General features: G+C 59.4%; 1 protein-coding gene across 3 annotated transcripts; it reads right to left on the minus strand.

Annotated features, from left to right (window-relative positions):
* Positions 1–876: 876 nt before the first annotated feature.
* NANOS3 (nanos C2HC-type zinc finger 3) lies at positions 877–11,258 on the minus strand. 3 transcript variants are annotated; one of them, XM_069589217.1, is made up of 3 exons: positions 11,090–11,258; positions 3,035–3,355; positions 877–1,200 (listed from the first exon to the last, which is right to left on the minus strand). In XM_069589217.1, the coding sequence occupies exons 1-3, from the start codon at positions 11,184–11,186 to the stop codon at positions 1,133–1,135; spliced, it is 486 nt and encodes a 161-aa protein (XP_069445318.1). In that variant the 5' UTR covers positions 11,187–11,258; the 3' UTR covers positions 877–1,132. The 3 variants fall into 3 exon arrangements, with proteins under 3 accessions (XP_069445318.1, XP_069445316.1, XP_069445315.1); XM_069589215.1 differs by lacking the exon at positions 11,090–11,258 and having other exon boundaries at positions 3,047–5,325; XM_069589214.1 differs by lacking the exon at positions 11,090–11,258 and having other exon boundaries at positions 3,035–5,325.
* Positions 11,259–13,061: the final 1,803 nt, after the last annotated feature.

Genomic DNA, 13,061 nt, shown 5'->3' on the forward strand with positions numbered 1-13,061 from the left:
CAAGTGGCAAAGCCAAGGGCAAATTCTGGGAAGTCCAAATTCTGCCCTGACTCAACCCTAGGAGACCTGTAGGCTGGGGGTGGAGACCAGGCTCAGGCCATCCCTCAGATTGGGGAAGGAATGTGGACTGGCACTTCTCACCTGCTGCCCCCTCGAGGCTGGTGGAACAGATCTTGGCGTGGAGGAGGCAGACACGGGGTGGGGATCCCCCCAAGCCAAACCCCCCAGGAGAACCAGATCACACTCCCTGGGTGGGGATGGACCTCCGTCCCCTCCCACTCCTGAACACGTACAGCCTCCACAGTGCCCCTTGCCCAAGGCATTGTCTGGCACAGCCGACCAGGACATATTCCCATTCCTTATGACCCCCATCCCTCACCCTGCCCCAACCCAGAAGTCCTTCCCTTGCTCTGAAGGGCCTGGCATGTGACTCTGGTCCCCAGTTTCTGGGGCATTGACGGTAACATAAACATTCACTGAGGGTTTCTGAGGTGAAGACAACGATGGGGGGACCTCTTAATTGTTTCTCCATTGCCCCCTCAAATCAGGCCCCCACCTCCAGTGTGGACATATCAATATGCAAGAGGTGGCCAGAAAAGTTTGCAAACACAGAAGTCACAGGAACGAGATCCATGGCACTAACTCCACTGCAAGTGTCTGCTCAGAAGTGCCCGGCTGGGGCGACCCCCCAGAACCCCACAGCTGCCATTTCTCGGACCAAAGCACCTCAGCCCAGCTCCCCAGGGCGAAAAGAAATCCAAACAGCAGTTGGGGAAACCGGAGATTAGAGTAAGATGTGGAGGCTGAGGGACGCGACAGCCCCAGCGGCGCAGTTCACGATACCTTGTCCCAAGACCGGGCTTCGTATGACGCTGATCCATTCATAAACATTTATTGAGCGCTGACTGGGTGCCCAGCGCTGGGGAAGAAGGGCAGGGGTGCCTGAGGACCACCCCCTTCAGTGACGGGGTCGGGCGCGCTTTGGGCGGTGGTCCCAGACCCGGCTCCTTTGCCAAGTCCCCGGGCTGAAGGCACCGCCTAGGGGCGGATCCTCGGAGGGTGGGTCTTCCCTGAAACCCCGGCTGGGTCCCCATCCCCAGGTGAAGGCGTCATCCTGCCCGCGCCAGTCTCCTTAGGCAGAAGTAGAGGGGCAGCAGGAAGAGGGAGGAGTTCCAGAAGACTTCCTGGCACCTTTGGAACCTAGATTTTAAAAGCAGAGTTGGGGGGGGAGGAGAAAAGCATTTAGTAATAGGGATGATTCGATGATCCGGAAGTTCCGACTCAACCTGCGGAGCTGCCGGTGCTCTGGCGCCACCTGCAGGCACCTTCTGGACTAGCACCCCTGTGCTATTCCCAGCCCCGGGCAGTCCCAGGTGGGACCCAGAGCCAGACACAAAGCAACAGAAACTCCCAACTCCGTCCTGCCGTGCTGCCCCCTCGAGGCCGCAGGGCTCCGGGAACCCCGGATTTGTTACACTCAGAAAGTTTCCTGGGAGGACAGCCTCAGGCAGCCTTTCCGTGCCAATACCGTAGTGAGGGCTCCCCGACCCCATTCCACCCCCACGGAATCAAGTTTTCCTGTTCCCTCGGGCTTAAGGGGAAAAAGGAAGATTCTGAGACCATCGTCTCTGTGTCCCTTCCGCTTCCTCCCTCTCCCAGTTGTACCCTGTCAGACCTCGCAGGAATACTATCCTGTCCCGCGGGCAGTCTCACAACCTTTCTAACATGTGTTCCCCGCACAGCCGCCGGGATGGGAAGAGGTCCTCCCTTCTGGTGACTTTCCGAGGGGCCCCCAGTCTGATGAGAGGGGCAGTACTGGGGTACCGCCCGGTCAAACCGGTCCCTCTGTTGGCTGACTTCCCCAAGGTTGCTAAAACGGATTTCTCTCTTAAGAACCTGCAGAAGCGGAGGTCTTTCGAGTCTGTAGTAGTAACTGCTGATATGGAAGCCTAGCTACTCACACCCTGCCGGCTACGGAGGTCAAGGGGATCTAGTTAGAAGTACAGATGCTCTGGCCTCACGCAGACCTGCATAACTGGAATCCGAATTTGATGAGCAAGATGGAGGGAACGCTCTGTGGCTGTGCAGACCTTAGGGAGCCTCCAGCCACCCTTCCAGGGGTGATCCCCACACAGCAAACTCATGGTTCTTTCCTTCCAAACTGACGCCAACTCGGATACCTCTGCCTGGAGGACCAACTTCTTTCAACCCCCTCGAATCCACTCCCACAGCACAACCCATTAGCCACGGTCTAACACAGGCACAGTCTAACACACAGACCTGCTCTTGTCTCTTTCTCAGCTCCCTAGTACCCAAGTCCAAACTCTTCAAGGCGATCAGCAAGGAGCCCTTCCCCGAAATTTCTGACACCTTCCCCTCCACCCTACGTGCATGCATACTCCCATCCCAGACGCACAGAATTTGACCAAGTTCCCTAATGAGCCCCAGTTTCCAGACTGCCTTCAGCACTTCACCAAACTGAATGAGATTTCCAGGAGTCCCTTCCTCCAGGAAGCCCTCCTGGACTGCTTTGTCTAGCTCGGGTGCTCCCTTTAGACTCCCGTTTCTGTTATAACTCTCCTATCTACCACTGAGGGCCGAGCCCAGCCAGTGCTTGGCACAGGACAAGCCTCACAAACCACCTGCGAATGAGTGGACAAGTGAGGTTGTTTCCCTCTGGGTCACATGGCGCCTACATTCCGCACAAGATTGCAGCCCCTGCTGTACCTGTTGCCAGACCCCATCACTAGTCACCACGGCCTCCCTGCTAAGATCACCCTGCACCTGAAAAAAACATTCCCTCTATGGGCCCAGAGAAGGAGAGTGTCTTGCCCAAGGCCACACAGGGAACCCCAGCCCTAGCTTACCCACTGGGGCAACAGTTCTAGAACACAGTTCTAAGCTTTCTATTATGTATGGATTCTGTCCCCCACCCAACCCTCTGAAGTGGGTCAGCCCAGGGGTTAACCCACTTCTCAGAGGCTCTAAGTCAGCCCAGGGCAGAACCCCCTGTGCAGCGAGTCCCCCCAGCCACCTGCACAGGCACCTCCTCCGCCGCCTCCTCCTCGGCGCGATCCGTGTCCAGTGTCCTGCGTCCTCGCCTTGTCCGAGCGGACCAGCTTCTTGCCAGCCGAGTTCCGGGTGGTGTAGCTGTAGACCGAGGTGTAGCCCTGGCCGGTGAGCGGGCAGAAGCGGCGGGTGTGGGCGCGCTCGCGGGTGGCCCCGCACTGGGGGCACACGTAGTCGCGGAGGATGGGGCACAGCACCCGGCCTGCTTCATCCTTGAGCACGTGGGACTGGTAGATGGCCCGGGACTCGCCGTTGTGTTTGCAGAAAGAGCACAGGCGTTCGGGAGCTGGTGAGGATTCAGGGCTGGGTCGCTGACCCCCCGGTTCTGGCACTGCTTCTGGCTGGCGGTCCAGCCTGGTCTCCGGCTCGTCCTCCTCACGCTGAGCCCCCACCAGGCGTGCCAAACCCAAGTAGTCTGTCCACAGGTTGAAGGTCCCCATGGCTTGGCCCCGTGTGCCAGGCGGAGGGGCAGAAGAGAGGAGAAACCCAGCCGCCTCCAAGCTGGTCTCTCTACCCCTGCCTCCTCTCCCTTCCCTTCCCTCTCTGGAGCAGAGGAGTCTGGGCTGTCAGTTCCCTCCTTATACTCCAAGGGGGTGTGAAGAGGGAGGAGCAGGCTGTAGGAGGTTCCCTATCATCACAGGGGGCTTGCTGCAGCTCCCCCAGAAATGCACCTGCCACGGGGCTGCATGGCCTCTGGGTAGGCCAGGGGTGAGGGGGCGTGACAAGACACAGGCTGCAGGGGGCACCAGCAATAAGCAGCCACACACCCCACCCAGAGGGCATTGAGAGGGCTACCCTTGTCTAAGCCTCCTAGAGAACCAGAGTGATGCAGGTGGGGGCATTGGAAGCCCCACCCCAAAGACTAGCATTGCTGTAGCCAGTAACTTAGTAACTTCTTTCTTCCTTCTCCTGGACCGGGGGAGGGGGAGGGGGAGCTGCTGATGTTCCAGCTGTCTTTGGAAGGAGGATGGGCCTGACTTATGGGGTTGGGGGGGACAGGACCAAGGCCCGTAGCTCTGGTCACCCTCAGGGAGCTTTCACACCCCTTGTCAGTGGAACCTCCTTTTAACTGATGAACAAACTGGGGTTTGAAGCCATCTGCCCTGAGGTTATTCACAAAGACAAACACAAAGCCTGCCTCCCCCACCAGTTACAGGAGCCTTAGGTGTTGTGGGGTCAGTCTCTCCTGGTCCTGGGGTGGAAAAGGGTTTGAGACTGAGAATTATGGGGAAGAAGAGAGCACAGGCGCAGGTGGGGCTAACGGGCCAGAGGGGAGACCCCTAGCATTCGCCAGCACCTTGATCGCCCTCTCAAATGAGACCTGTGCTCCATCTCAGGAGGATGCAGTGTGCCCCTGAGTCACCCAGGTGGGACACAGACTGGCAGGTGATCAACAGGCATCAGGGGCTAGGTGGGCGACTGAAGGTAAAGGAGGGGTCTGCAGGTACCAGGTAAGGGGGGTGAGAAAGCAGGGCCCAAGACTGGAACTCAGAGAAGAGGTGATGTGCCACCTATGCACCTCAGTCATTCACTCATTCATTCATTCATTCATTCATTCAAGAAAGCTTCACTGAGCCTTCTGGAAGCAGGGACCCCTAATCCCTTTCAGAAAGGTTTTTCAGCTGCCCAGTCCTAAACTTGTAATTCCTGTTCACAGCCCTCCAGGACTGAGTCCCCCAAATCCAGCCTGTGTCTGTAAGGATTCCAGACACCAGCCCTCCTCGAGGGGTGAGAGGCCAGGGTCAGGGTCAGGTTCTGGCTGAGCAGTTTGGAGGGGGGCGGGAGGAGGGGAGTCCGGGGTGGGTTGTATCCTCCATCCCATTCCCCCGAGGCTGTGTCTGGCCCAGCCACAGTGACATTCATCCCTCGGTGGGTCTGGTCTCCGTCACAACCCACCGACAACAATGAATGTTGATTGTGACCTTCGCTGTGGCCTAAGGGAGGGGATGTATTCGGGATCCCCTGCCCCTGCCCCAGATCTGAAAGTTGGGGGTCGTGATGGGTGGGTGGACGGCAGTTCCAGGCCTCGGGGTCCACTCAACGGTCGATGGTTTGCCTGAGCTGCCCAAACTCACCGACAGGTTGAATGTTCCCCCAAACCCTTGGCAACTCCTTGGGGGTGGGGAGTGGAGGTTGAGGGGGTCAAGGAACCGGATAGGGTGAGGGAGGAGAGGGGAAGGCAATGAGAGACTTAGAGAATCTATTAAGTTAGAAAACAGCAGGAGCGAACTCCCTGCTCCAGGACACCGAAAAAGGAGATAAATCTAAGTACTAGTAACAGCAGATACTTCTGTCACCCTTGCTATGCAAATATAGCAGCAGTGGGTGCTGGGCTTCTAACCCATTTAGTCAAAGCATTCTCAAAAGGGCCCTCAAAGGTGCATATTTCTTCCAATTGTCAGTTTGGGAAACAGGCCAGAGGGCACCCTTAGCGAGAGGCAGGGGAGGGATTCGGAGTGGCCCCAAGAGGTCTGGAGGCCAAGTGGTTCTGGCCCCGGGGGCATGGATGCAACGGAGAGATAAACAAGTCATTTTAATACAATGTAATACCTTCAGTGAGCTTCACCGTGTTCCCGACACAATGGTTTATAATCACAACAACCCACGGTGGTGGGGGGGGGTGGGTCGTCAGAGTCTGCACTTTGCAAATTCGAGCCCCGAGGTGGGGCCGCTGCCCAGCCCGCCTGTGGATCCAACTGCCGGTTGGACAAGGGCGAAGCTAGAGGATCGCAGAGGGTCCCGGGCTTCCAAACAGGCCCTTGTCGGGATCAGACCCGGGCCCAAGCGCATAACCACGCGAGGGTTGCCCCGTTACTGCCCTTCCCCATTTCTTCACCCTCAAACCCGGTCCCCAGTCCCTCCCTCCAGGGACCGCAGTAGAGTTAGCCGCCCACCCCCTAGGGTGCCCCCACGCGCAGTCTCAGGGGAGGCTGCTCCCCACCTCCCTGGGTCTGGGAGGTCTGGGACCCACCCCCTCGCCAGAGAACGGCCTGGACTTCAAATTTCCAGTCCCCTTCCATTTCACTGAGGGCAGTATCGAGCCCCAAAGGATGAACCGCTTGTCGTAACACTTTAGGCAAACCAGAGCCCCCAGGTGTGCTGAGCTTGAGTGAACCCAAAAATGACCTTCCGCGGAGGCGGCCAGAGGCAGCGCGGCGCTCGGAGCCCCACCCTCGAGATCCCCACCTAGAGCCAGCCTCCAGAGACCTGCCCCTCGCCAGCCACCGACTCCAGCCCCACCCCCAAGGCCCGCCCCCTCGGAGCCCACCCACAAATGCCACATCCCTAGGACCCTCCCTCTAGAGCCCGCCCAGATAGACTCCCATGTAGCCCACACCCAAAATCAATCTCCATAAAACACGCCTCCTAAGCCGGTCCTCCAAGAACCCACCCAGCTTCTCTAAGGCCCTCCCCGGGGCCTCGCCCTCTGAGCCCACCCCCGCTGGCCTCCCAGCTACAGCTGTCTCCGGGAGCCCCCGCCCTCTAGGGCCTCTCAAATCATCCTTCCCAGACCCCCAGAGACCGCGTCCCTACGCGTCCCCAAGGTCGTGCCCAGGGATCTCAACTCCGCGAAGGTCCGCCGGGGACCCCCTCGGAGCCCGACTCCCGTAAGGCCCGCCCCCCACCTGGATCGCGTTCCCCAGAGCCCGCCCTCTCGCCCACCCGGGACCAGTCCGGTTCCCACCCGTTTGGAGCTCCGCACGGAGCCTCCTCTCCCAAGGACCATCCACCCGCCCTGCAGAGCCCTCCCCCATTCAGGCACAGGGTATCCAGGCCTTTCTCAGGGCGCGTGTTGGGAGAGGCGATCACCTGCAGGGAGGACAGTGGTCCTAACAAGCAGAACGCTGGGAGAGGAGGGTAGGTTAGGAGGCCAGGGTAATAACAAGGACAGTAATTCTGATAATGATGCTTTACATAATCACCCTGTTAGTAGGATACAATGAGGGAGGGGAGGTTTTATCAATGAGGAAGGGGAGGTTTTATCAATGAGGAAGGTGAGGTTCTGAGAGTTTGGACCAGAACTCTCTCAGCGGTTCTTAACGACCAAGAGGTTAGAATGCCAGGTCACGGAGAGGCACTGTGGCCACAGTGCGCTGGGGGTGGGAGAGGGGGCCTCCCCGGACCCCGCTGCTCCTTTCCCTGAGGGCTGTGACTTTGACCTACTTCAGGTAGGTCCTAGTAAGGGTCTCCCCAACTCAGGAAGGCAGGGCTGGGGCCAGAGGATGGGCCTTGGGATCAAAGAGAGGTGCCCCAGGCCCGCAGCCCCCAGCCCCACCCTATGGGGGAGGGGCTGTCCAGACATAACCTGGGGTCTGACTGTCTCCCTTCGTCTGTCCTGGTGGGTATAGGCTTCCGCCTTTGCTGTCTGAGTCCTCCTGTCTGGGTCTGACTGTGCCCCTCGCAGGCTGGTATCAGTCTGGGTCCCCAGCCCTGCTGTGTGCACCCATCCCTGGCTGTCTGGGGTCACCTGTGTCTGGCCCTTGCCACCTGATCTCCCCTATGTCCATCCGCCTGTCCCCTCCACGTCTGGAGCTGCCCTTTGGTGAAAGGCGGCCTTGGGTTTGTCTCCTTCTCTCTGTCTGCACCTGGGGCCTTTCAGCAGGCGGCTGAGTGTTCCTCCCGCCAAGTGTCCTGAGGCCTTCTCCAGGGCTGAAGGGGCCTCCAGTCTGACTTTGAAGCCCAGCAGGGTGGGAGGCAGGGAGCCGTCTCCTCCCACCCCCAACCCAGGGGCCCTGCCTCTTTCTCCTTATCCCTGGGACCCCACACCGCAGCTGGGAGGGCCTGTCTGGGCTGGGAATGACTGGGTGGGGGGCAGCCTTTCAGCAGCCAGGCTGACCCAGAGCCTATCCCCACCCCAACCCTCATCCTAAGCTCAGGAAGGCAGAGCAGCTGGCATGGGGCCTGGGGGTCAGGGGTTGGAGGTGAGAGGTCCCAGTGGAGCCAGATGGGCAGGCAATGGGTGGAGGCAGCTCTGCTGTCAAGTTGGAGAACAAGGTGCTGGTGTGGAGGTGGGAGCAGGGAGGAGCACAGGGTTAGAGATGCAGGGCTTCCAGGGGTATCTAGTGGCTTGTGTGTCCCTCCTGTGCCCCAGTGTACATATGTCCCTGTGTCTGTGCCCTTGTGTGTGTGTGCACAGGACCTGGGGGCGGGAAACACGCGGAGGAGGAGGTACTCAGAGCCTGGCAGACAAAGAGCCCATTATGGAATGTGCAGTGGCAGTGAGCACAGGAGTCCCCATGTGGGGTCTGGTGGATGGCCCAGGCTGTCTAGACTGGCAGGCAGGGGGCCCCTCATTTCCATGATACCTACCTACACGGCCTCTCAGGTTGCCACCCCGCCCTCCCCAGGCTTCCTCTCCACTTGCTGGCTGCTCAGGCTTTTGACTCCACGTCCTCAAACAAGAGGCTTGTCTGTCCTGCTCAGGACCCTGAGGGCAGCTAGTTTAGCCAGGAACCTGAGTTTCCTTCTCAAGCCCACCAGATGTGGGGCCAGGGCTGGGGGGAGGCGAGAAGCCTCCCTGGAGTTGGGGTTGGGGGCCGTGGAGGGGCCTGGGACAGGCTAATGAGAAATTCAGGCACTTCTACCAAGGCTTGTAGTGCAGAGTGACCCTGGGTCTGGGTCAGGATGGGCCCCATCTGCAAAAATGTAGGCAGCAACTGCCTGTGGGCCTGTTACTTGGGGGCTGTGATGGGCTTGAGGGTCCAAAAGCTACTTTGGCGGGCTATTTTAGGGGGTCTGTGGGTGTCCGTTAGTTCAGGCAGGCATGTGCCATCATGGGTGGCTGGCTGTCTCTACGCCAGTGGTGTGTGTTGGCACTCCCATGGGCTTGTTTGTGTGTGGATGTCAGTGTGATTGTGGGTAACTGCAGGTCGATGTGTGAGCTGGTGTACATGGGTGTCTGTCAATGTCATTGTAGGTGGCTGTGGTCTGTGTCATCTGATGATGGTGCCCCCCGACCCCTCCTCACTAAAAATTCAGCTCCAGGAGGATAGGGCTCTTCATCTCTTATAACCCCAGTAGAGAACAATCCCTGGTACATAACAGATGCTCAATAAACAAGTGCTGGATTTGTGGGCATTCAGGTGACTGGATTTCTACATGTCTCTATGTCCTTTTCCTGTATGTCATTTTCACTGCAAACGTGTTACTGTGTCTGTGGGTCAGTGGTTTGTTTTTTGGCTGCGCCGGATCTTAGTTGTGACATGTGGGATTTTCAGTCTTTGTTGAGGGATCTTTCGTTTCAGCATGTGGGATCTATCTCCCTGACCCGGGATTGAACCCAGGTCCCCCTGCATTGGAAGCATGGGTTCTTAGCCGCAGGAGCACCAGGGAAGTCCCAGGGGTGTCTAAGGGTATAATCAGGTGTCAGTGTGGGTGACTATGGGTGTAGGTACTATTGGACTGTTCATATCTGTCTGTGGGAGACTGTTACAACGGTTGTCTAGGAGGGTCAATTTAACTGTATGTGTGTAGATTAAGATTACTGTAACCTGATGTCAAAATGTCCATCATCTGTGCAGGCCTTTACCTTCTGTGTGTGTGTGGGAGTTTGCCTGGGTGACTGGCTGTGTCCTTGCCTGGGCAGGCACACGGAGACCTATGTGTGCATGCCCAAGTACTTGAGGATAATGGTGTCCCCCTGTCCCTGTGTCGGGGCATTTACCTAGCTTCGGTTGTCAGATTACTCTGATGACAGCCTGTGGGTGCCCATGGGACAGTGAGCATAGGAGTGTCTGTGTGTGCAATAGAAAGCTATGTGTGTGTGTCAGTGTTATGTGCAAGGATATGTCTACCACGGTCGGTGGCAGCTTCATTCCTCTGTGGCAACGTTTTCCCAGGTGTCCGCCCTGAGTGTTCCTGTCATTGTGGGTGATGTGTGCCCACGTGGCAGTGTTATGATGGGTGACTGTGTGTGTGCACCAGCGTTCTGGCAGGTGATGTGAGTAACAATGGGGATGATTTATGCGGGAGTATAGGGTGTAGATTTGGGGTCTTCATCTGATTGTGACTCTGTAAGTGTATCTGTGAGCAGTCCAGGGAGGTGGAGAATCGGTGGGAAAGGAGATGGAACTGAAATGTAGTGGGATGCGGGGTACATTTCAGATCCCATTAGCCAATGAGGGGTCTTCTCCATCCCCTCCCCCCGCCCCCAATGCATGTCCTCCAGGGCGAGGTCCCTGTGAAAGGCGCCTTGTCGCTTTAAAAGGGTTCCCCAGCAGTGGGATTCCCGGCCAATTTTTCCTTTTTACGGCCACTTTTTGAGGGCGTGTTCCTGTTAGCAAACCTTGGCCCCGGTAAATACTCTGCAGCCGGCGGTAATGACAAGCGGCGGCAGCGGCGGGGGGGTGGGGGGGGTGGCTGCGGAGGGCCCCGGGGCTCCGGCAGGCGGCGCCGCTGTCGCCCCTGGCCCGCCACCGCAGCCAGGCCCGAGCGGGAAGCCCCCGCCGGGATCCGTCTCCGCAGGGCCCGCACAGGCCTGCACGCCCGTGAACTTGGCCGGGAGCGCCTTCTCGAACGCACGCGCCGGCTCGGAGCCTCTCCCGGTCCGGGATATCCGAGGCCCCATCAGCCCTGCTCCCCCAAGAACAAAGCTGGCCGCCGCCCGGCCCCAGGGCCTCCTACGGTCAGGTGTCAGGAGGCCCGGCACCCATGCCCCCCCGACCCTCAGCCTGCGCCCCCGCCCCGCAGGGGCATCTCGGCCCGCCCTCCCCCGGCGGCCCCCGGCTGGCCTGGGACTTCGGGTCCGTGCCCTGTGGAGGGGGGCGGCTGGTCCTCCGGGGGCCCCTCTCGGGGAGGGCGAGACTCGGAGAAGCCGCCAGGGCCTCCCCGCCCCCCTTCCCCAGCCGCCGCAACAATGGAGGGCCGGGCTGCAGAGGCCGGGGCGCCCGCCCCCCGGCCGCGAGCAGGTGCGTGAGGGGGCTGCGGCGGGTCCCGCTGCCGCCCCGCCCCGCCGCGCCCCCTCCCCGCGGGCGGCCCCCGCCCCGCTCGCGCCCCGGGCCCGCCCGGCGCCCGCGCTCACCTCGTTTTGGGGCCGCCGCCTTGTTTCCCCCTCTTCTGTCCAAAACCCGCCCGGAAAAGCCCCCCGAGCCGCGAGGCGCCGGCACGGGAAATTGCATTTTGGCGGCTCCGGGGCTGGGCGGGGGCTCCCCAGGCCGCGGGCAGGGGGAGGGGACCGCGGGGCTCCGGCGCCGGCTCGAACCCGCGGCCGCCGCCTCCCACCCGCTCGCCCGCCTGTCTGTCTCGGTGACGTGCCCGCGCTCCCCGCCGCCACCGCCCCCTCCCACCTCCCCGCTCCTGCCGGGCGGTGGGTCCAGCCGCGGCCGTGTGCGCCCCGAGGCCTCCCGCCAGGCGCACCAGGATGCAAGCGGGGATGCCCACGGGACTCCAGGACGCAGCTCCCGGGCTCCGCGCAGGGGACACGGGGACACGGGGGCGCGAGCGGGCACACGCTGGAGCCCAGATGCACGCAGACCTCAAAGGCGCACGGGGAGCGGACGCGCACAAAGGCACGCGGACCACAAACACAGGGAAGGGTGTGCAAGGGACTTCCAGACACAAACCCACCGGAGGAAATGGTAGGACGCAGGGGCACCCGCCTCACCTTGTTCATAAAACCCCCTACACACGTAGGGACACCTGGGGCCACACAGAGACATGCAGGATAGGACTCGCACCACATCCAAGGGGCAAGAAGAATGTCTTCAGAACTGAAGTAGAGCACACAGAGAATCCCAGGGGCGTACGCAGACAGTATAGGCACAGAAATAGACAGACTCGCAGGAATGGCCCCAAAACACACACATACACACGCCCAGGGGCTCACACAAGGTACACAGACATACCAGTGTAAACAGAACCCACACACCTCCCCACTCATCAAGTGCACAGCCATGGGAACACCCTGACACACAACAGTTCAGCACACGTGGATGTATACACAGAACAGAAATACACCCATAAGACATGTCAGGTACACAATCTCAGGGGTACACACAGACACACAAAGTTCACAGAGAAACAAATATATGCACAATCCCTCTTGTACAAACTGGGCATAAATATATGCACAATTCCTGCCACACAGGAATTCACAGAACCAACACACATACCCACAAAGTCCCCCCTTCCCCGGGCAGGTCCTAGGGTTACAGGGTCCATGCATGCGTGCTGAGTCGCTTCAGTCGTGTCTGTCTGAAGCGTGACCCTATGGACCATAGCCTGCCAGTCTCCTCTGTCCTTGGGATTCTCCAGACAAGAATACTGGAGTGGGTTGCCGTGCCCTCCTCCAGAGGATCTTCCCAACCATGGGATCACACCTGCATCTCTTCTATCTCTGCATTGGCAGGCGAGTTCTTCACCACTGGTGCCACCCGGGAAGCCCACAGGATCCATAAAGACGCACAAAATACAGGGATGCTTGGGGCCATGTGTACCTGGGACCAACCAGTGTAAATACACAGACAGGCCAGGTACAGAAGTCACATACAGGAGATGGACTCAGAAGTTGTGCATGGGGTGGGGCTCCCCTGATTCCCCCGAGATGCTTACACGGAGCCCCCATGGTTACACACACACACCAGGTACATGGGCACACACAGCAGCAACAGTACACTGATGGAGGATCCCTCCAGGAATTTGCACACAGGTCCCCTCTTATACTTTCCATCAATACACACAATGCTGGCCTGCCGTGGCCTCCTCGACTGGCAGAAAGAGGTCACCTCAGGGCAGTCTGTGGTGCCAGCTGGACTTCATGGGCCAGGACTGAGCTGACCAGTTTCTCATTCTGTGTATTTCGTCCCTGCTCCAGTCTAAGATGGGGTAAAGGAAACCTTCGAGCCCCTCACCTCCCCAAAACACAGGCCTTAACCCTTGTGGGGCCAGGGCCCTGCTCCACCAGGCAACGGCCCTCCCCTTCAGCCCCCTCAATGTCCTGCCTCAGTTTCTCCTTGATAAGTCTCCTTTTCCCACACCTGCCTTCTTTCCTCGGG

Source organism: Ovis canadensis, chromosome 5, assembly GCF_042477335.2.
Source record: "Ovis canadensis isolate MfBH-ARS-UI-01 breed Bighorn chromosome 5, ARS-UI_OviCan_v2, whole genome shotgun sequence".
Classification (NCBI taxonomy): domain Eukaryota; kingdom Metazoa; phylum Chordata; class Mammalia; order Artiodactyla; family Bovidae; genus Ovis; species Ovis canadensis.

Excerpts from the sequence above, each read along its gene's own strand:
- NANOS3 (XM_069589214.1), bottom strand. The coding sequence starts at position 3,509 with ATGGGGACCTTCAACCTGTGGACAGACTACTTGGGTTTGGCACGCCTG. Across the intron at positions 1,201-3,034 it reads CGGAGGAGGTGCCTGTGCAG|GTTCCAAAGGTGCCAGGAAG; the intron begins GTGGCTGGGGGG and ends TTTAAAATCTAG.